At 39.6% G+C, this 21,303-nt stretch overlaps 1 protein-coding gene and 1 pseudogene across 1 annotated transcript; both read left to right on the top strand.

Moving 5' to 3' along the window:
* The first annotated feature begins 8,877 nt into the window (after positions 1-8,877).
* LOC118994333 (olfactory receptor 7A10-like) lies at positions 8,878-17,935 on the top strand. Its single transcript, XM_037056989.1, has 2 exons — positions 8,878-8,887; positions 16,998-17,935. The coding sequence occupies exons 1-2, from the start codon at positions 8,878-8,880 to the stop codon at positions 17,933-17,935; spliced, it is 948 nt and encodes a 315-aa protein (XP_036912884.1).
* LOC118993473 (rab GDP dissociation inhibitor beta-like) lies at positions 11,912-13,039 on the top strand (annotated as a pseudogene).
* Positions 17,936-21,303: the final 3,368 nt, after the last annotated feature.

The raw sequence follows: 21,303 nt of genomic DNA, 5'->3' as shown, positions 1-21,303 counted from the left end.
TCACTCTGTCTACCACCTCTTGTATTTTGTTGTGCTTGTGTGGGCAGGTTGCGTTGAAGCTGGTTCTTCTGTGCATACAAGGTTTTGAGTATTCTCTCTTGCTCTTGTTCAGTTATTTGTTCTGGGTAATTTCTTCCCTATTTAGTTATATTTCCAGATGGATCCTGGGTTGAGGTTTGTGGGTTTCCACTTCCTTCTTAATCTTCTTCTGTTGTTCTCTGTTAGTGGTTTCTTTGTTGTTTGGTTTCCTCTTCCAGCATATATCCTTGTATTCACAACTTCCACCTACTCTTTTTTTGTGATCATTTGGAGGGGAAGGCAAAATGGTTTAATACAGCAAAAGAATATTCTATGATATTTACAGTAGCAGCCAGTAGAGAAGAGACAGGTGATTTTTTGGCTATGTATAGTGTTAATCATTATCTTTGACCCAGCTAGCAACATTTTAGAAATAATGGAAAGAAGATAAGGCTCTTGTTAGGAAGAGAAGGATTGTGAATTGGATCTAGAAAGCAGTGAGGTTGTGGGAGGTCAGATTCTGAGGTAAGGTGAGAGTAAAGGAGAGTAAATGTGTGTACTGTGTGAGAGAATAGAGTTACCCACTACAGTAATAAAATTCTGAAAAATGTGAAGTGGGCTAAGATTTAGGAAGGATGTTTTGAAGTATTTACAATTGTATGGAACAGCTGTTATTTACAATAATATTACAACAACAATTATATGATAGAGTCTATGTGATCTGGATAACAAGAATAGGCAGTATAGGACTTTGAATAATATGCTAGTGGAACACAAGTGAAGTCAGGGACAGTAAATTAGTGATACACTATTAAAGAGAGAACACAGAAAACCTGCCAAATGATACAATATAACCAGCAAAGCAAAGAAGACTATACAGAAAGAAGAGGAATACAAAACTACTCTTAAAATAAAAGATGTAATAATAATGAAAAATAGTAATATAAATATGCAATAACTTTCAGGTTCTCTGTAATAGCAAAGTGAAATTTGTCTCACTCTCAACTGTTGGATGCCCCCTCTTTGGGTCTAACTCTGGTCATTTCCCAGTTCCAGGTTTTTTGTCTCACTTGTACGGTTTTTTTTTTTCATTTTTTATTTAACTCTAGTTCAAGTACAGTTTTCTTTCTTATATTCCCAGCCCTGCCCCCTCAGTGCTCCCCACCTCCCCCCCATCTGCCCCCCGACCTTAGTTATTGTCCATGTGTCCTTTATACTTGTTCATGTAAGTCCTTCCCCTTTTCCCCTGTGATTCTCTCCCCTCTCCCCACTTGTAGGTACTTTTTTTAAAAGCAGAAGAAGGAAGGAAGAAAACATAAAATTGGGAAGAAATAAGGAATAAAACAAGAAAGAAGGAAATAGAGAGAAAAGGAATTGAACGATAAAAAATAATAAAATTTTAAAAATTAAAAATTATTTTTTTAAAGCCTCTTGCTGGTTTCAAACTGAACAGATCAGTTTTTCTGATCATGCTGACTACAGCAGGCTGAGGAGCGATTGGTATGGCTTTTCTCCCTTCCTGATCTGCACTCAGTGCACTCTGCCCAGAGCTAGCCTGTCACCTCTCCCCACACCTTGGGTGTGGGATCCAGGCCTTCCTCAGAGCATACTCTCCCAGGGGTTATCACTGTGGGCTGGGTTGGAAGGGAGATGCAAGCATGCACTTGGCCAGGCTGTCTAGGACCCATGGGTTTGGCTCGCACCCTTTCCAGTGCTGTGGGGGTGCGCAGGGCCTTCTGCACAACCTCAAGATCACTGCCCAGCTGGGTGGGGAGAAGGCCAGAGTGGCCGCTGCAGGAGAATTCCCCAAGCAGTGTCTCTCTTTTCACTTTTACTTTTTGAGAGATTCCTCCTACTCAAGCCTACCACTCTGTACAGTGGCCTAGTCTCTAGCACAGCCCAATTTCCTAGCCAGATTTGGACCTATTGGGCCCAGGACCCACCACTGTGTGACTCTCAACTCTTCAACAAGCATCCACAGACTCCGTGGGTGCTCACAGCCCCTGTGTGTTTGCCATTTAGTCCTTATTCCCCTCCCTGCGATTTCAAGCAACTAGATCTCTCCGGGTGCTACTGAAACCTTGTTTGGCTGGGGAGGGAGCAGTTGATTTGGCTCCCTTCCAAGGACTCTGTGGCAGATCCAGAGGGCAGGAGACTGGAGCTGCAGCTGCACTGGCCCCTGCCTTGGTCCCTGGGACCTTATTGCCCTCAAGCACTCTGCTTACTGTCTGATTTTTAGTGTCTACTACAATTTTTGGTCTCTTATTTTTATATATGTTGGGGTACTGTTGGCTGTTTGCTCTGTTCCTCTGTAGATTGGCTAGGTTTTTCTCCTGGGTGTAGGAGGGAGTGGAATCTGCTCCCTCCTGCCTCACTGCCATCTTCATCCTCATAAGTTTTGAGTTTGAATTTTTTCCTTGAGGTTGGTTTGTAGTTTTAAGTACTGGTGTTCTGAGAAAATACTTGATATGATTTCAGTTTTTCTGAATTTTTGAAGCTTGTTTTGTGTCCTATGAAATGGTCTACCTTTGAAAATATTCCATGTGCATTTGAAAGGAATGTGTGTTTTGCTTCTTTGGAATAAAAGGTTCTATATATACCAGTTAGGTCCATTTGATCTAATGTGTCATTCAGTTCAACAATATCTTTGTTGATATTTTATTTAGAAGATCTATCCATTGTTGAGAGTGGGATGTTAAAAACCCCCTATTATTGTGTTGCTGTCTATATCTTTCTAGAAGTCCTCCAAGAATTTCCTTATATATTTTGGTGCTTCTCTGGTGGGTGCATATATGTTTATAATATTTATGTCTCCTTGATGGATTCTTCCCTTGAGTATTACAAAATATCCTTCTGCAACTCTGATTATGTCTTTTGTTGTGAAGTCTATTTTGTCAGATATAAGTATTGCTACCCTGGCTGTTTTTTCTTGTCCATTTTCTTGGCATAATTTTTTCCAGTCCTTCCCTTTCAGTCTGTGTAGGTCTTTTGTCTTGAAGTAGCCCTGTTGTAGGCAGGATATTTGTGGGTTATGCTTTCTTATTCATTGAGCTACCTACCCTCTGTCTTCTGATTCACGCATTTAATCCATTTATATTTAAGACTATTATCAATAGGTACTTTTCCATTGCCATTTTATCCCTTTGTATCTTTCTTCCTCCTTCACTGTTTTTCTTCCTCTTCATAAAGCAGTCCCTTTAGCATATCCTGCAATGCTGGGTTGGTGGAGGTTTATTCTTTTAGCCTGTTTTTGTCTGGGAATCTCCTTAGTTGGCCTTTCACTTTAATTGAGAGCCTTGCTGAATAGAGTAGCCTTGGTTGCAGGCCTTTGCTTTTCATTAGTTGGAATATTCTTGCCAGTGTCTTTTGGCTTGTAATGTTTCTCTTGAGAAGTCAGCTGCTAGCCTAATCAGGGCTCCCTTGTACATTACTTTCTTTTTTCTCCTTTGCTGCCTTTAAGAGTCTGTCTTTTTCTTTGAATTGTGCCATTGTATTTATGATGTGTCTTGGGGTGGGCTTCCTTGGGTTCCTCTTGACTGGGACCCTCTCTGCTTCCTGGACTTGTGTGGTTTGTGCTGTCAAGTTGGGGAAGTTTTCCATCATTAATTTTTCAAACAACTTTTTTATTCCTTGCTTCTCTTCTCCTTTTGCTATCCCTATTATACAGATATTATTTGTTTTCATGTTGTCCTGCAGTTCCATTAATCATCTTTGTTCTTTTTGAGTCTTTTTCTTTTTTATTCATGTTTTTGGAAGTTTTTTTCCTCCCTTGTTCTCCAGCTCATTGATTTGATCATCTGCTTCATCGAGTACACTTTTGATGCCTTCTACTGTGTTCCTCAATTCAGAAATTGTATTCTTTATTTCTTCTTGACTCTTGTTGATTGTTTCTATGTCCTTTTTTCTGCTGATGTAGTTTCCAGTAAGTTCATTGTAGTTTCTCTGCAGTTTTTGGTAATTTGGACTGAGCTTTCTTATAACCATTGTTTTAAACTTACTATCTGATAGTTAATTTCCCTCTATTTCATTTAGCATTCTTTTTGAGGATTCTTTTTTTCCTTGGGGTTGTTTCTTTGTCTTCCCACTTTTTGATGAGACTCTTCTTTTTTGCTTCTCTTTCTTAAATTGATCTATTTTCACTTGTGTGAACATCTATGGCCTGTGAGATTCAGTGGTGCAGTCTCCTTGGTCACCTGAATTGGTGCTCGTGGGATGCCTTTTATGCTCGTTCTCTGGATCTAATTGGGTTGATTGTTGTTGTATCTTTCTTTGGTGGGTCCTTTTCTTTAGCTGGTTGCTTCAGGGTCACTCAACCCACCATGTCTTGTGTGATGTTGTGCAGCTATTGCCAGAATAAAACCACAAATCCCAGGAAAGAAACCAACAACCACAAAATTAACTATCCTCCACAATCCCACTATCAACTGTAAATGAACCAGTATTAATAATGGTGTAAAGAATTTAAGACTATATAAGAAAGAAGAGCAGATATGAAATGACCTACTGAAAGACAAATGATTTTGAGAGAGTAGAGGGAGGAGCACTAATAAGATTTGGGAGTTGGGGCAAGAGAAACAGAGATGGTAAATTTACATCATGAATAAAAATAGGGAATGAAGAATGTGGAATGGAGTAGAGAAGGGAAACATATAGTATTTGGCTTAAACAGAAATTAAAATAATATGAAATAAAATAAAGTGAGAAAGAGAAAAAAAGGAAGGAAAAATAAATAATTAATAAAAGTTTAGGAGCCAAATTGGAGAGAAAGATCCACCATAGTACTATCAACAAGAAACAACATAAAATTAATATTGATGGTATATGATACCATCTATAAGATGGGAAAAAGAAAAGTAAAAATAAGGGGGGGAAGAAACAAAGTAATGTCTAAGAAATGTTTAGAGGAATGGGAAGTCATTTGGAAATAATAGAGGGAAAGGGAATACTAACAGTGAGGAACAAAAGCGGGAAGGAATTTCCCTAAGAGAAGGGAAAATGAAAATTTGGTGTATAAGGAGACAGAAAAAATAAAAACAGAAGAAGTAAGAAAACGAAAAGGTCAGAATGGAAAAGAAATAGAAAATAGACAAAAATAAACAAAAAACAAAACAGGCTAATTGTAAGACAGTAAAATTAAAATGTAACAGGAAAAACAAGTAGTAGAAGGGACCATTAAGATTTCATATTTGAAACACAGAATTAGTAAGGCTCTAGAGATAAAATTGAATAAATAATGCAACAACAACTTCCCTACCCACAGCCAACTAGCAAAGATTGTTTAAGGTGGAGAAAGAATGTGAGTATTTTAAGAGAAGGTAAAAAGGAGGTGAGATGACCCTTGGCAAAAAAAAATTGGTTTTGTGTGTCTGGATGGGGAAGAAATAGTAAGAGTGCAGAATGAAAGCAAGTTGTAGGAAGAGAGAAAACAAAATTTGAAATGTAAATAATGCGAGGAAGGGGGAAGGGAAAATGGGCTAAGAAGAGGGAGGGGCAAAATATGTCAACTGGAATACATGATAGTATAAAATCTAGTGACAACATGTACAAACTTGCTGAACAAGAAATGAATGTGAAAAAGCTATGCAGGTAAGAAAATATCGCAAATCATGGAGAAGACCACAGTGGCTGTCAACTCAGTAGCCTCTTACATTTACCAGTTTTTTTCTTTCTGGGTCTGCCTCTGGTGATGTCAGAAGTTGACGCCAATTGACCTTAACCATCCTCTTTGATACTTCCAGGGATCTGCTGTCCCTGGCTATCTCCTCCAATTGTTAATCTAACTCTTGTTCTTGGTCTGTCTTATTCCCCTTAGCTTTATACCCACTAAGTCCATCCATGTTGTCACAATGGCAAGATCACATACTTTTCAGGGCTAAGTAATACTCTATAGTGTGTGTGTATATGTATATGTATATGTATAGGCATAGGTATATGTATATGTATATATATATGTATATGTATATATAGATATAGAAATCTATCACGTATTTTTATGCATTTGCCATATCATTGGAACATTTCATCTATTTCCATTCAAAGTAATTGTTAATAGGAATGTAGTCATTGCCAATTAATTAATTGTTTTCAGGTTGTTTTGTATTTCTCTATCAGGGCACATACAGGAAGCATCAAATGAATGCATCAAAAAGTGGAAACCAGATCAGCATTTCTCTCTCTGTCTCATCACGCTTTCCTTTTGCTCTCTCTCTCTCTCTCCATCTTCCTCTTTAGATCTAAATTAATAAATAAATTATTTAAGAAAATATTGTAATCGGGACTTTGGCCTTTGGCCTTTGTCCCTGAAAAACATGAGCTTCAAAGCCTGTTCCAGATTCTCCACAAACTACCAGACCCTGGGATTCCTCAGTAGCACAGCCACCAGCCCGACCAGCCAGCAGCTCAAACAGCATCTCTTCAGGCTCTGGGGACCCAGGTTCCCAGATCTCCATGTCCTAGTGTGTGGATTAGCTATGAATCTGGAGGTCCTGGATGCAGGGATGACCGGGGTTCTGGCAGGCATAGAGGGCATCCAGAGCCAGAAAGTAGCTAGGCAATGTCTGTATGACCACCTGGCCTTCTACCTGGACACAGTGAGAAGCTTGGAGACTGATAACTGGAGATGGAAAAGAATATTCCAGAAACACCTAGAGAAAACAGGGCCCCAATACAAACACTGGGGACATCATTTCAAGACCATCAAGGACCCAACGGCTCAGGTCTTTGCAGCTTCTGTGAACAAAGCTCACACTGCTCTGCAGGTTGACAATGCCCATCTTGCTCCTGAAGACTTCAGAGTCAAGTACAAGTTGGAGCAGGTCCTGCCACCAGTCTGTGGAGAGGGACATCAATGGGCTCAGAAAGTTTTATATGCCTCTTTTACTCATTTACTAGAATATCCACTTATCTAAATTCAACTTCTCTAAAAATAGAAGTAATTAATTCAGTTTATCATGCTTTCTACTCTAATATACAGACTTTTTCTCTTTGTCCATTATCTCACTTTCACGAAGCTTTTCCCAAGTTTCAGAAAAAAATATTTGGAAATTCCGATTTATTTCCTGGGGTCATATGGACTTCCTAAGAATAATGTCTTCTCAAATAGTACATGGGATCTCAAGAATTTTCTTTTGTGTTACTGGAAGAATTCATGAGTTGTATTACCCACATGAAATAAACTCCACTTGTTAACTAAATCGGTTCATGTGACGTTTTCACTGGGAAATGTGACATACAGTTTCCACTTTGGTCTGTCCTTCTAGTCTACTTCACTCCCTTAACTATTCTTCCTGCTAACATGGGTTTTCACATTCTGCAGATTGTTTTTTCTGATCAAATAGATTTTTTAATGATTTTATTTTTTATTGTTGTTCAAGTAGAGTTGTCTCCATTTGCCTCCATCACTTTCTCCCACCCCACCTACCCCCACCTCCCACCTCCAATTCTTCCCCACTTTGGCTTTGTCGTGGGTTGCTTATATATGTTCCTTCATGATTCTCCCCTATCTTTACCCATTATCCTCCTTTCACCTCCCATCTGGTTACCATCAGTTTGTTCTTTTATCTTTGAAATTATTTTATTGTTGTTCAAGTACTGTTGTCTGCATTTACCCCTCACCACTTTTTCCACACCCCAGCCACTCCCATTTTTTCCCCTGCTTCCACCCTCCTTGGTTCTGTCCATGTGTCCTTTACAGTTGTTCCTGAAAACCCTTCCCCTCTCCCTCCTTTCCTTCCCTCAATTATCCCCTCCCACCAACCCTCTGGTTACTGTCAGGTTGTTCTTAATTTCAGTGTCTCTGGTTATATTTTGCTTGCTGGTTTGTTTTGTTGATTAGGTTCCACTTATAGGTGAGATCATATGGTATTTGTCTTTCACCGCCTGCTTATTTTTAACTGGATGCCTGATTCTATTCTCTCATTCAGTTCAGTATCCTCAATGGCTACCATTGTTCTGGGCAAACATTGTTTATCAAATACTCCAGGCAGGGTCCACATGGAAAGACAAATTTTTCAAACAGATTGACCTAATATGAGCTTCGGTCAAAATTAAACAAAAGTGGAAAAGCATTAATTACTGGATTACTCTGCAAAATATTTTTTCAAGTTGTAATCTACTCCAGTTCTATAGAAAATGGATTCTATGTGCAACAGCCTTTTTTCATTGAGGTAAAGGATGGTTAGTATATTTTTACTTTTATTACTCAATTATTTTCCTGTTTCTTCTTCAAAATTATAATTCTGTGTACAAATACAATTCCCCTGTAGCTCTAAACAAAATATCTCCACTTTTCTAAAATTTGGCCTAATTATGAGATAGACAGCATGTAAACTACATCAATATTATTCATTCATATCTCCTCATGCGCTGGAATCTCTTCCTTCTCCATGACCAGAGGGTGATGCACAAGAGGGCTTGAATTGCTTCCCAGGCCTGTGGTGCAGGGTTACCATTTTTATGCTAAACATGCAAATCCTTCCAACCTATCCACGTTACCTGGAAGGAACCCAAATAGAATCTATCCATGCTACCTTGGAGGAACCTAAATAGAGTCACTTGTTAATCCAGTTATCCAAAATAAACTCCAATAACTGAATGATCACAAATGCTGTCTCAAAATCTCAGCACATGTACCAAAAATTGAGAAACGGAAAGTTACTAATTATTGCCCTCGGTTTTGTGTGCCTGGATTATTGTACCAATTAGCTAATGCTGTCTAACAACTTGTCCTAAATGCTATATGATTAAAACACCTTTTTTCTCAAATGGGTTTATGTGATGGGAGTTGTTCTGATCTCTGCCCTGAATTTCCTGGGTCTGCATCAGCAGTGAGTCTCTGCACTGAGTGTCTATAGCTCATCCATGAAGTCATGTAAGGCTGACCTGCACCCTGTCTTGAACCAATTTATGTCAGTTTACTCTATTTATATATGTAAGCTAATCTTTTAGTTTACAAAAATATGTGATTTACCTTAATTTAATGCTACTTTTTAATATCCATTTAAGACACATTGCTCCCTACCCAGTGACATTTCTCCCAACCCGTTAAAGTGTGGCTCAGCTACCTGTGCTCTACATCTTACCCAGAGCCATGCATCACTAGGTTTTTTTCTTGCTCATATTTAAAATGTACAGTTTGCTTAATTAAAGGGGCCTTACAAAATTAAGAATGCATATTACATGCGTCCATGTTTACGTAATTCAAAGATATGTATGTACAAAGGTTTTAAATTCATTGTTACATATTTCTGAAAAATTGAATCTCCCTGAGCCCATTTTCTTATTTCTGATGGTAATGTGCAATAATAATAAATCTAATGAATGTAGTGCAGAAAAAAAGAAATGTGTGGAAATACTTTGTTGAGTCAGGACTCTCTTATGGGCTAGTAGTGTGTTTATGTGTATATGTATATGTGTCTGTATAATATTTATATGTATAAATATAGTGATTTAATAAATAAACATTTAATTGCATAAATGTACATAAATGAACTCCTTTCCCATCTTCGATGTTGAAAGGAAATTTCAGAGAAAACTGAAGAGGACAGGAAAGAAAATTGTAACAGGTTGAATTAAAAGGAAGATTTAAAAGTGCACAAACTTACACACAAAGATTTTAAGCAGTATGGTTGTCTGTAATTTTTTTATCCTCACCTCAGGACATGTTTCCATTGATTCGAGAGAGAGGGGTAGAGAAAGAGAGAGAGACTCAAATGAGAAAGATTGATCCATTGCCACCCACACATGCCCCAATGGAGGATCAAACCCCCAAATCCATGCAAGTGCCCTTACCAGGAATCCAACCCATAACCTTTTGATACACAGAATGATGCTCCAACTCACTGAGCCTTATGGCTAGGGCAGTTGTCTTTAATTATTTTCCTCTCTCAATGTCCAAAGACTTCAAAGTCAGAATCATCTTTTCTTTTATACTGTAGGGATATCTGTACCTGCTAATGGGGAAGAATCTCCAAATTGACTTTAGATTTGTTTCTTCTACTGATTGGGTGTTTCAACAGAATAGGTCCTCACCCAAGGGATGCAAGTAAATGAATTGAGATCCTTAAAATCACTTTCCCCTAAAAATAATTGAATACGTGTCTGCATAACAGTGCTATTGCTGCTGTAACAAATTGCCACACTAAGGGTTTAAAAGAAACAAATTAATATACCTATAGATCTGGGGGATTGAAGCCTGATGAGTCAATGGGCTGAAAGCAAGATATCTGCAGAGCTAGACTCCTTCTGGATGCTTCAGGGAGGATCCCGTTTCCTCTCCTACCCCAGTTTCTCTTGACACTGGGCCCTTTCTCCATCTTCAAAGCCAGCCATGTAGCATCCTTCAGTTTCCCTCTGGTTCCAACTACTCTTCCATCTTGTTCCAATGTTAGGACCATGGTGAGTACATCAGTCCCACCTACATAATCATGGCATTTTATCTTAAAATTAGCTGATTAGTCACACTATTCCATCTGCTACTTTAATTCTGTCTTGCATTGGAAAGTAACACAATACAAGTTTATGGGAATTATGATGTAATTCTTTAGAAGCTCTTCTTTTGCTTACTGCAAATTTTTCTTCACTAACAATTTCCATAGTGTCACACAAGAGCCCTTATGCAAACAAATCAAATTAGGTACTTTTCAGAAGCATATCATATGTTATTCATGAATCCTTATATAAAATAATTGAACAATGAATTTATAACAGCTTCTAGACTGAGTCAATATACACTATCCATTCAAAGTTACATGCAAATAATTTTTGGTTCTGAAGACCTAAAAGTACCTACACCTGACTCTAACATAGACCCAGCCATACTACTCAAACTGTAGTCCAGAGACCAGCTCCTGCAGCATCAACACGGCCTGGGAACAAATTTGATTCTAAGAACCACTGGGCCCACCAAGACCTGCATCTGAACAGTAATCCTGGGTGACTCATATGCACCTTGAAGTTGAAGAAGTGCTGGTCTAGACTAGGCTTTGTCACCTCCTCACCCTGACAATAGGGGTGGGATAATTATTTGTGAGGGCTACTGTAGGTTGTTGATGGCCTCTTTCCACAGGTTTCAGGGGCAAAATCATCTCAGGAGGAGAACACAGGCCCAGAGTTTGAAAACTGGAAGCAACCTGGCAGATTTCAATCAAGGTTCACCCCTCACTTAGTTCATAACTTTGAGCAAATCACTAAAGCCCTTCCAGCCCCATTTCTACAAAAGGAAATGCAGTTCATGATAATAATACCTAGTAGAATGGACTTTTCAAAAATTATATCAGAAAAGTCTATAAGGTACTAAGTTCAGATTATATAGCATAAAACTATCAAAGGGTAACACGTATTTTATAATGAAACAGTAAATGACAGCTCATAACTTGTGATATTATTAAGAAATTTCTATTTATTTTGACAAACACATCAGGAAATCAGGTAGTGTGGTAGCCAGGATTGCATACCAAAGGAACACAGTTCTCCCCTCACTGAAGAGGGGATAGCAATGCTCTGGAGACAACAGGGTGGTGTTGCCACCACAAATAAATTCTTGGGTACCAAAGGGACTACCTGGTTCTGATGGGTTTCATAGTCTCAGACTTTGGAGAAAATGTTCACTCGGTGTTAGAAAAACGTACTAGGAGGTGAGACCTCTGGGAAGCAATGAGACCCAAGACAAGGAGTCATAAAATCTAAATTTGATTTAAAGTTAGTAACTGTGAATATGAGACATCACTTCATGGTTTTGACTGTTTTATAATTAATGCTTTAATGACTTAAACTAATGCTTTCTAGAAGGCAAATGAACAAATATATATTGCCTTTAACTCATTAAAATCTAAGAAAGGAGACTTCAGTAGCTGAAACAATTATAAAGTACCAATTGTAATTTAAAAAATTTTCTAGGCTAAATGCTATTTATGGAATTTCCTACATGCTGAATAAACCAACTGAAGAAATCATTGTGGAAAGTGGAAAAGTGATTGGTGTTAAATCTGAAGGAGAGATTGCTCATTGTAAGCAGCTCATCTGTGACCCCAGCTATGTAAAAGATGAGGTAGAAAAAGTAGGTCAGGTGACCTGAGTTATCTGTATCCTCAGTCACCCCATCAAAAACACCAATGATGCCAAATCCTGTCAGATCATTATGCCTCAGAACCAGGTCAACAGGAAGTCAGATATCTATGTCTGCATGATCTCTTCTGCACACAATGTGGCAGCACAAGGGAAGTACATCACCCTAGTCAGTACAACTGTGGAGACAAAGGAACCCAAGAAAGAAATCAAACAAGCTTTGGAGCTCTTGGAACCAATTGAACAGAAATTCTTTAGCATCAGTGACCTGCTTGTACCAAAAGATTTGGGAACAGAAAGCCAGATCTCTATTTCCCATACATGTGATGCTATAACTCACTTTGAGACAACGTGTGATGACATTAAAGACATCTATAAAAGGATGACAGAAACCGAGTTTGACTTTGAGGAAATGAAGTGCAAGAAAAATGACATCTATGGGGTGTGGGAGCCCGCCAGGCCGCAGGGGACCAAGGACACAGCCCCCACTGTGAAAATGGTGGAGGGACTTGGTTTCTGGTCCCTGGAGCCGGCGGGTATCTTGACATCTTCTGGACCTTCTCCTTCTCAGCCTTGAAGGAAAGAACAAGATCTTGGCATATGCGTCATGTTCCAAGAAAGTGATAGTCATGAGGACACTGTTATCTGTGGGGTAATGTTCTCAGGCTATGAGAACATCTTGCCCTCTTGATAGCTTTCGGGAGTGTACAAACTTTTGTAAAACAGCATTGTTCTCAGGCCACTGCAGTTCTGCATATAAGCCAGCAGTTCCTTGAATAAAGTCGCCATTTGCCAGCAGAGCTTATGGTCCTCTCCATTCTTTAAGTCCCTCGCCTCACCTCGCGACCACCTTGCTACCGCGGGCAGCGGCAATGGGGAAGACTAACAGCAGTCTGTGTTGCCATCTAACTAGACAAACTTTAAAATTTGGCAAATAATACATATTGTATGAAATCAATATTGTAAGGCCTGCCTCTGTAATCTGAACTAAGAGATTGCAGAGCGCGGCACCAGTAAATACAACTCCCCTTTCTAATATTGAGTATTAACTTGTTTTCATGGAGTGGCTATTCAGAATTGACAGGTGACCACATTCTGTACTGTTTAACCAAAGCTGGCTTTTTTTTCTGTGAAGGGTAAGTTTTAAAACAACATTGTGATACTGATACAGAGAACTTGATACAGTGTTTGTATCTTTTAATCATATAGCCTTTGCAGTTATGTGTTTCTGCTGCTCAGGAGCTGGACCAATACAATTTATGTGCCATCTGTCCTCTTGACATTAAGATTTGAAATTAAATATTCCATATTTTGGGACAGCATTTTGACATTTTCCTTATAGCTTTACATTTTGTGTCCTGTCAAGTATTATGATAGTTCCCATGTAACCTAGCCACAAAGATTGGTTTATGTGGGCCTAAAATTCTAACTGAACTTGAGACTTCAAGAGTCATTTTGAAGCAAGCCTGTGTGCGGAGTTTTAACCTGATAAAATTGGTGAGACCAAAGGAATAAGAAACCTATCATAAAGCAGGTAAATGTAGAAGCTTCTTTTGTATCCCAGATGTGGCTTCTTCAATGGACCAAGCTGCAGTGAAATGCAGTATTAATTTGACAGAGCCTTTCCTTCAATGATGTCTACCTCAAAATGGCTGAAAATGATTTCTGTACAGCAAAATAAAGCCAAACTCTGGAAACCAAAAAAAAAAAAATCTAAATCCACCTGGCTTCTACCATGGTCTTTTGAGATCTGAGAATCATTAGGAAAAATTGTCTTCCTGTTAATTACAGAGGCCCTGGGGGAAATCACATGCTTAGATGTAGGAATAACACAAGGGAAATGTGTCAAGCCAATATACAGAGAGTTCTGAATATCTCTCATGCAGTACCTGAGCTTGTACAATGATGGTGGACAGGACATGGTTGTTGCTGTTGATTCCTAAGTCTTGCTCAAGAACTGATGCTTCACTCCTTCCTACTATCTTGTGTGGGACAGAGCTTCAGTCTCCATCATCAGCCCTACAGGGAGCAATTCTCACTTACACACGGAAAATCTTCCTTTCAGAAAACCCATCCAGAGGAGTCTAAGAGCCTGGTCAGTACATAAGGAAAAAGTCAGAGAGAATGGAACCTGAGAACTTTTACTGAGGCACTAGGACCATAATCATCCCAGTCCTGAGACCAGGTATCTCTGTTTGTATTTTTAGTTAAGGAACTAATTTATACTTAACTTACTTAATATGTTAACAAGGATGTGTCTGTTTGAGTCTGCTCTCCAAGGCCAAGTAATGGGCCTGGGAGTCCAGTCGGATGATGCTGTACAATGAATGAGATGCATGAAATGGCTACAGGAAAATGAAAACACTTGTGAGTGAATTTCCTGTTTGGGGAGAAGGAAATGGAACATTGGGTGTGGAGAGCAGTGCAGTGAATTAAGAGCACTTGTACTAAAATTCCAGGATGGGGTGTATTTCAGCATGTTTTCTATTCATTGGAAGATCCAGCCAGTAGAATTAGACAGCACCTTGCAGTAGCAGTTAAGGAAACAGTTAACTGCTTAAGCAGTTAAGCAGTTAAGTAGCAGTGCTGTCTACTTCTACTGCAGTAGCAGTAGCAGTAGAAGTAGACAGCACCTTGCAGTAGCAGTTAAGGAGACATTGCAGTATCTTCTCTCACACTGCATATTCACATGAGAAAATATTTAATAAGTCTAAATGGAATCCTAAGTAGTTCTACTTCATTACTGGTGAGGCTAATATATTTTAGGATTTTGTGCCCTTTTATGTCTCTATTCAAACAATTAGTAGAAGTTCCTATCCCACACTCAGCCTTTCCATGCAGTGCACATTTTTCTATGCATTGAATGAGAAATTCTGTCATGCTCTTGGGAATATAAATTGAGGACTCACCCTATTCTAGCCAAAGTAGCATGCTGAGAAACAATGGTTTTGGAAATTGTACACTGAGAAAGAATAGTTTTGAAAATTCAGGAATGAAAAAATTAAGGACATACATTATACCTTAAATCTTAATGACACCAAGACATCCTAGTTCACGTTTATATTTATGCCATGATGACTTCACTGTTCCAGCTAACGAGGTGGAAATCTCCAAATATTTTAAAATTTCTGTTCTATTCCCTGTGGATTTTCAGAGTAAAATGCCTACCCAAGGAAGCTAACAAATGCAGACACTTAAACTCAGCCCCTCCATCACATGTCACTGGATGACTGACTCTATTAGACTGCCGAGACTGCTAGGAAGCACTCCCACACCAGTCATTCTCAGTGAGCACAGATATGGGTGTACAGTTCTAGCTGTCAGAGCCTGGCATGAGTCTCTCTGGCTAATCTCAAGGTGTCTACAAAGCTGGGTCCATTCTAGAGGCTCAGGGAAAACCTAAGAGAGACAGGGGAGAGCTGTCTTCTCCTTAATTCCAGTTTGTGTTCTGACCACCTACATTCCTTGGCACAGGGACCTCCCACCTTCGTCAAAGCCAGCAGTGTCACATTTTCTCCTGGTCTCCCTCTCTGCATCTAGATGAGTACTGTGCTGACTTTGCCCCCTTGTATGATCCTACTCATCTTCTACCTTCAAGTCAGCTGATTGCACCCCTGTTCCTTCTGCTACCCTATCCTTCCAGTTGATATAAAAAACATCATATTCAAACATACTGGGGGTTAGGATATGAATATCTTAATAGGTATTCTACAAGTCAGAAATCTGCCAGCTACAAATTATTTTGCAGAATACTATGATTATGTGTCACTCAAGGGCCTTTATATAAAGGATACACAGATTTAATCATAGCCTCTGGAGTGAGTGAATACACTCTGCCACCAAAACTCTACATAAAGATGATGTTTGAATCACAAGAACTGAAACAACTTGTAACTGAGTCTAACACAGAACCACAGCCTTTCTTCCCAGAGAGCAGTCCACAGACAGGACCTGCAGCATCAACACCACCTGGGCACTTGTCAGATACACAGCTTCTCTGAGACTGAAAGATCTGCTGAGTCAGATTCCGAATTTGAATTAGAAATCTGGGTACACTATATGCGTTTGAAACTGAAGAAGTGCTGGTCTAAACTAGATTTTGTTACCTTGTACAATTTATATTTGGGGATGGATTATAAATACAGGGGCATTTATTTGTGTGAACATGAATTGTAGATGTTTAGTGGTATCCCTTCAAACATTGCTAGGTGTAAAGTCATTACCAGTTGAGATCCACTGACTGGAAGAAACCATAAAAAATCATAACCCAGGCCCATTATATACTCTGACATCACCTTTGAGCAAATTCCTAAATCCCTTCAGCTCTTCCCTAAGGCCTTGGTACCAGCCATCCCTACTGCCAGGTACACACTTGCTCATACAACCTTGATCTCCTTCCCTTTCTCTCTTGGATTGAGCATGCAAATGGCACTTGTCAACATGTCTTACCTAAAACCCATGAAAAACAGAACAGCCTGGATATTTTCCCTTTGGACCTGCTTTTGTTTTCTTCATAGGATTTGTCACCATTTGCAATGTTATATTTATTTTTATCTTTTGCTCCTATATTCTTTTTCCAATATTGACTTATAGAAATTTGTGTTCTTCAGCACCATCTACTCACAGCTTAGACAGTGCAGAAAACATAATCAGCACTCAATTTGAATAGTTTCTTCTTAATACTGTAATTAGGCTAACACCTTAGGAGAAAAACAGATTGGGGGAAAAAATTCATGCTCTGGTTAACACAGAAAAATCATAGAGGGAAGAGATCCATCCCAAAATACTGAAATTAATATTTTAACTACAACATATAAACTGTAACATTACAGCCATGTGAGTAATACTGCTTTTTGTGAAAATTACTCATGTTCTTTTTCTCTTTCTTGAAAGTCACCTCCACCTCATGGCAGCAGGGAACCTTACAAGAGTGTCAGAATTTCATCTCCTGGGACTATCAGAGGCACCAGAACTGCAGCCCATCCTATTTGGGCTGTTCCTCTCCATGTACCTGATCACTGTGTTGGGAAACATGCTCATCATCCTGGCGGTCAGCTCAGACCCCCACCTCCACACACCCATGTACTTCTTCCTCTTCAACTTGTCCTTGGTAGACATTTGTTTCACCTCTACCACCATCCCAAAGATGCTAGTGAATGTCCAAACACAGAGCAAAGCCATCACCTATGCAGGATGCATCACTCAGATGTGTTTTTTCTTACTCTTTGGAGGGTTGGATGATATCCTCCTGACTGTGATGGCCTATGACCGCTTTGTGGCCATCTGTCACCCCCTTCACTATATGGTCATCATGAACCCCGGGCTCTGTGGACGGCTGCTTCTGGTGTCCTGGATCATAAGTGCCATGAATACCCTGTTACAATGCTTGATGGTGTTGAGGCTGTCTTTCTGCCCAGGCTTGGAAATCCCCCACTTTTTCTGTGAACTCAATCAGGTGACCCAACTTGCCTGTTCTGACACTTTTCTTAATAACATTGTGATTTATTTTGTAACTATGCTACTAGGTGGTGGTCCCCTGGCTGGGATCCTTTACTCTTACTCTAAGATTGTGTCCTCCATAAAGACAATCCCACCAGCTCAGGGGAAGTTTAAAGCATTTTCCACCTGTGCATCTCATCTCTCAGTTGTCTCCTTATTTTATTGTACAAACCTAGGGGTGTATCTCAGCTCTGCTGTTACCCATGACTCACCATCAAGTGCAATTGCCTCAGTATTGTACACTGTTGTCACACCTATGCTGAACCCCTTCATCTACAGTCTCAGGAACAAGGACATAAAGAGAGCTCTCAATAGATTCTTTGTAGTGGCAGGTACAAAGGGGACACTCACCTGAGGTCGAGAAAGTATACTTACCTTCTTTGCCCTAAGATTCAAACCCAGAAACTCTGATTCTTATACAGACTTTGGGTTTTGAACTTGCTCATTTCATTTCTGTTCTGGAATTTCCTTTGTTTGTTTCAACTTCTCTATACAGTTTAAGCTGCCATTTTATTAAGCTTTCTACTTTTTCTATTATATACACAGATTTTCTTTTGTCCTTTTTCTGAAAATGAAAAAGTTTTTCCCACCTTGATCAGATATTCTCAGAAGTGTTTCTCTACTTCTGTGACAACATTGATGTCTTTAGAATAATTTCTTCTCAAGTGACATACAGGCCAGCAGAAGTAAGGCTTGCTTGAGTGTGCTTGGTATAGTACATGAATGCCTCACATGAGATGGACAACAATTTCAACATTTCATCTAAAATGTCATATGGTATGCTTTACCTTGATATTGTTATGATAAAGAATTACATGCTTGTGGCTTTGTAATAAAAAAGGAGATTTATTAGTTCCAGACCCTATATATTATTGTAAATAATTTCTTCTTGTTTTGTAGATAGAGTAGTAAAGGGCTTTCTAAAAGGGAATTTTATAACATGTTGATTCTTGTACAAAATTCACAAAAATTTTATGTATATTCCTTCCTGTAATTCCGAATGAAATTTGGCCCCTGGACATATCCATGGATATATCTGTTGTCTAACTCACTCCCTTTGATCTTATTCAAATTTATTCTAATTAAAAATAAAAATGTGTATCTTTCAGGTTATAAAACAAAACAAAAACCTTAAATTTAAAATAAAGTTCCAAGGGAACTGCATGTTTGGACACAATACGAGTGCTTACGCAGCAGCCATGACATGCATCTGGCACTGTGATTACAAAAAAGATAATGAAGAGGACAAGGTTGCCCACTTTCACCACTTCTATTCAACATAGTATTGGAAGTCCTATTCAAAACAATCAGACAAGAGGAGGAGAAGAAAATGGCGGCGGAGTAGGACGGAGCGACTGCAGTTCTCCTACACCTGGGGGAAAATCCTGGCAGATTTACAGAAGAACAGCGCAATCAATTCCCCAACCAACAATTCCCCAGCATTTATGAAAAGAAGAGACCAGAGATAGTGACAAACCAGACAGCTAGAGGTCCTTGGGGTCTCAGGGACGCGAGTAAGGACGGAGGCGGCCAGACCGGCGGCAGCCATTAGCCGGCGCGAAAAGACCTCGGAGCTGCTAATGCCGCAGCTCCCGCTTCTGTCTATGGCCAGTGTTGGGGCGTCTGCCACAGAGGACTCAGCAGGAGCCCAGAAACTGTGAGTAAAGACAAAAGCGGCAGTGGCAGGACCGGCTGCCCTGGGCCAGCCCAAACGCCTCAGAGCCGCCGCTGCCACTGTGTTAGGGGTGTAGAGGCTTCCGTCTTTGGCCTGTGCAACGGAGGACTCGTAGGGAGCCCAGCACCCAGTGGAGCATTGGGCTGGCTGTGGGGTCCCTGGAAGAGATGGCTCCCCGCCTCACCATCTAGGTGGGGCTGGGTGGCAGAGACCTGTCTGCCTAGGTGTGCAGGGAGGGTGGCAAGGACAGGGGGCCGTGTTCAGTTGCAATCACTGTGGTCGCCAGCCCACCAGCCTGCCAGCCCAGGAAATTTGAGAGAAGCATTGTCTTAACCACTCAGGTTGGAGATTGGGCTAGACTGAGAGGCACGCTTTCTGGAGAAGTTTTTACTGGAAAGTGTACTGAGGTGTTCTCCCGTGAAGGCAGCTTGACTTGCTTCTCACCCAGCCACAGGACAGTGCCAGATACCGTGGGACCAAGGCAGGCTGTCAGGTGGGCGGGCGCCCGCACCCCAGTCTGGTAGCCTGGCTAGTGGGCGGGTGTGCGCCTGGGCCTACAACCCAGCCCACACAGGGGTCCCACCGAAACCAGAAAAACTGGGTTGGTCAGTTTGAAACCAACAAGAAAGGAGTTTTTGTTGTTGGTTTTTTTTTTTAACTTTTATTTTTAAACTTTTTTCAGTAATCGTATATATTTTTTAATTTTATTGTTGCTGTATCTTTCAGTACTCTGTTCCTCTCCTTTCTTTTTTCCTGTTTTAGTCCCTCTTCATTTCACCCCAAACTTATTGCTTTTTCCTCACTTCTCTTGCCCTTTTTTTGTGTGTTCGTTTGTCTGTTGCTTTCTATACCACTGTAAATACTTCACAACGCATCTCTTGGGTCTTAGCCCACTTTACGGGTTCCTGAATTCTATTACTGTAGTGATTAACTCTACTTGCTCANTACCTTGATATTGTTATGATAAAGAATTACATGCTTGTGGCTTTGTAATAAAAAAGGAGATTTATTAGTTCCAGACCCTATATATTATTGTAAATAATTTCTTCTTGTTTTGTAGATAGAGTAGTAAAGGGCTTTCTAAAAGGGAATTTTATAACATGTTGATTCTTGTACAAAATTCACAAAAATTTTATGTATATTCCTTCCTGTAATTCCGAATGAAATTTGGCCCCTGGACATATCCATGGATATATCTGTTGCCTAACTCACTCCCTTTGATCTTATTCAAATTTACTCTAATTAAAAATAAAAATGTGTATCTTTCAAGTTATAAAACAAAACAAAAACCTTAAATTAAAAATAAAGTTCCAATGTTCCAGAACTGCATGTTTGGGCACAATACGAGTGCTTACGCAGCAGCCATGACATGCATCTGACACTGTGATTACAAAAAAGATAATGAAGAGGACAAGGTTGCCCACTTTCACCACTTCTATTCAACATAGTATTGGAAGTCCTATTCAAAACAATCAGACAAGAAAAAGAAATAAAAGACATGCAATTTGGAAAGGAGGGATCAAAACTGTCATTCTTTGCAGAATACATGAGACTGTACATAGAAAACCCTATAGACTTCACAAAAACACTTCTTGACCTAATAAGTGAATTTGGCAAAACAGAAGAATACAAAGTCAATATTCAGAAATCAAAGGCATTTTTGTACACCAACAGTGAAATGTCAGAAACAAAAATCAGGAAAAAATCTCATTTGATATAGCAACAAGAAAAGTGAAGTACCTAAAAAATTAATCTTCTCAAGAAGATAAAAAACCTGTACTCAAAAACTACACAACTCTGAAGAAATAAATTGAGGAAGACACAAACAAATGGACACACATACCACGCTCATGAATTGGAATAACTAACATCATCAAAATGGCCATACTACCCAAAGTAATTTATAGATTCAATGCAATCCCTGTCAAAATACAAATGACATGTTTCACAGATATATAACAAACAGTTCAAAAATCTATATGGGGAGTTGAGAAGATGGAGGTGGAGTAGGACAAAGGATTTCGCTTCTCTCCACGCACCAGAGAAGG

Source organism: Sturnira hondurensis, unplaced genomic scaffold, assembly GCF_014824575.4.
Source record: "Sturnira hondurensis isolate 20B ecotype Veracruz unplaced genomic scaffold, ASM1482457v3 Scaffold0000880, whole genome shotgun sequence".
Lineage (NCBI taxonomy): Eukaryota > Metazoa > Chordata > Mammalia > Chiroptera > Phyllostomidae > Sturnira > Sturnira hondurensis.
This window is presented reverse-complemented; position numbering and strand designations above follow the sequence as displayed.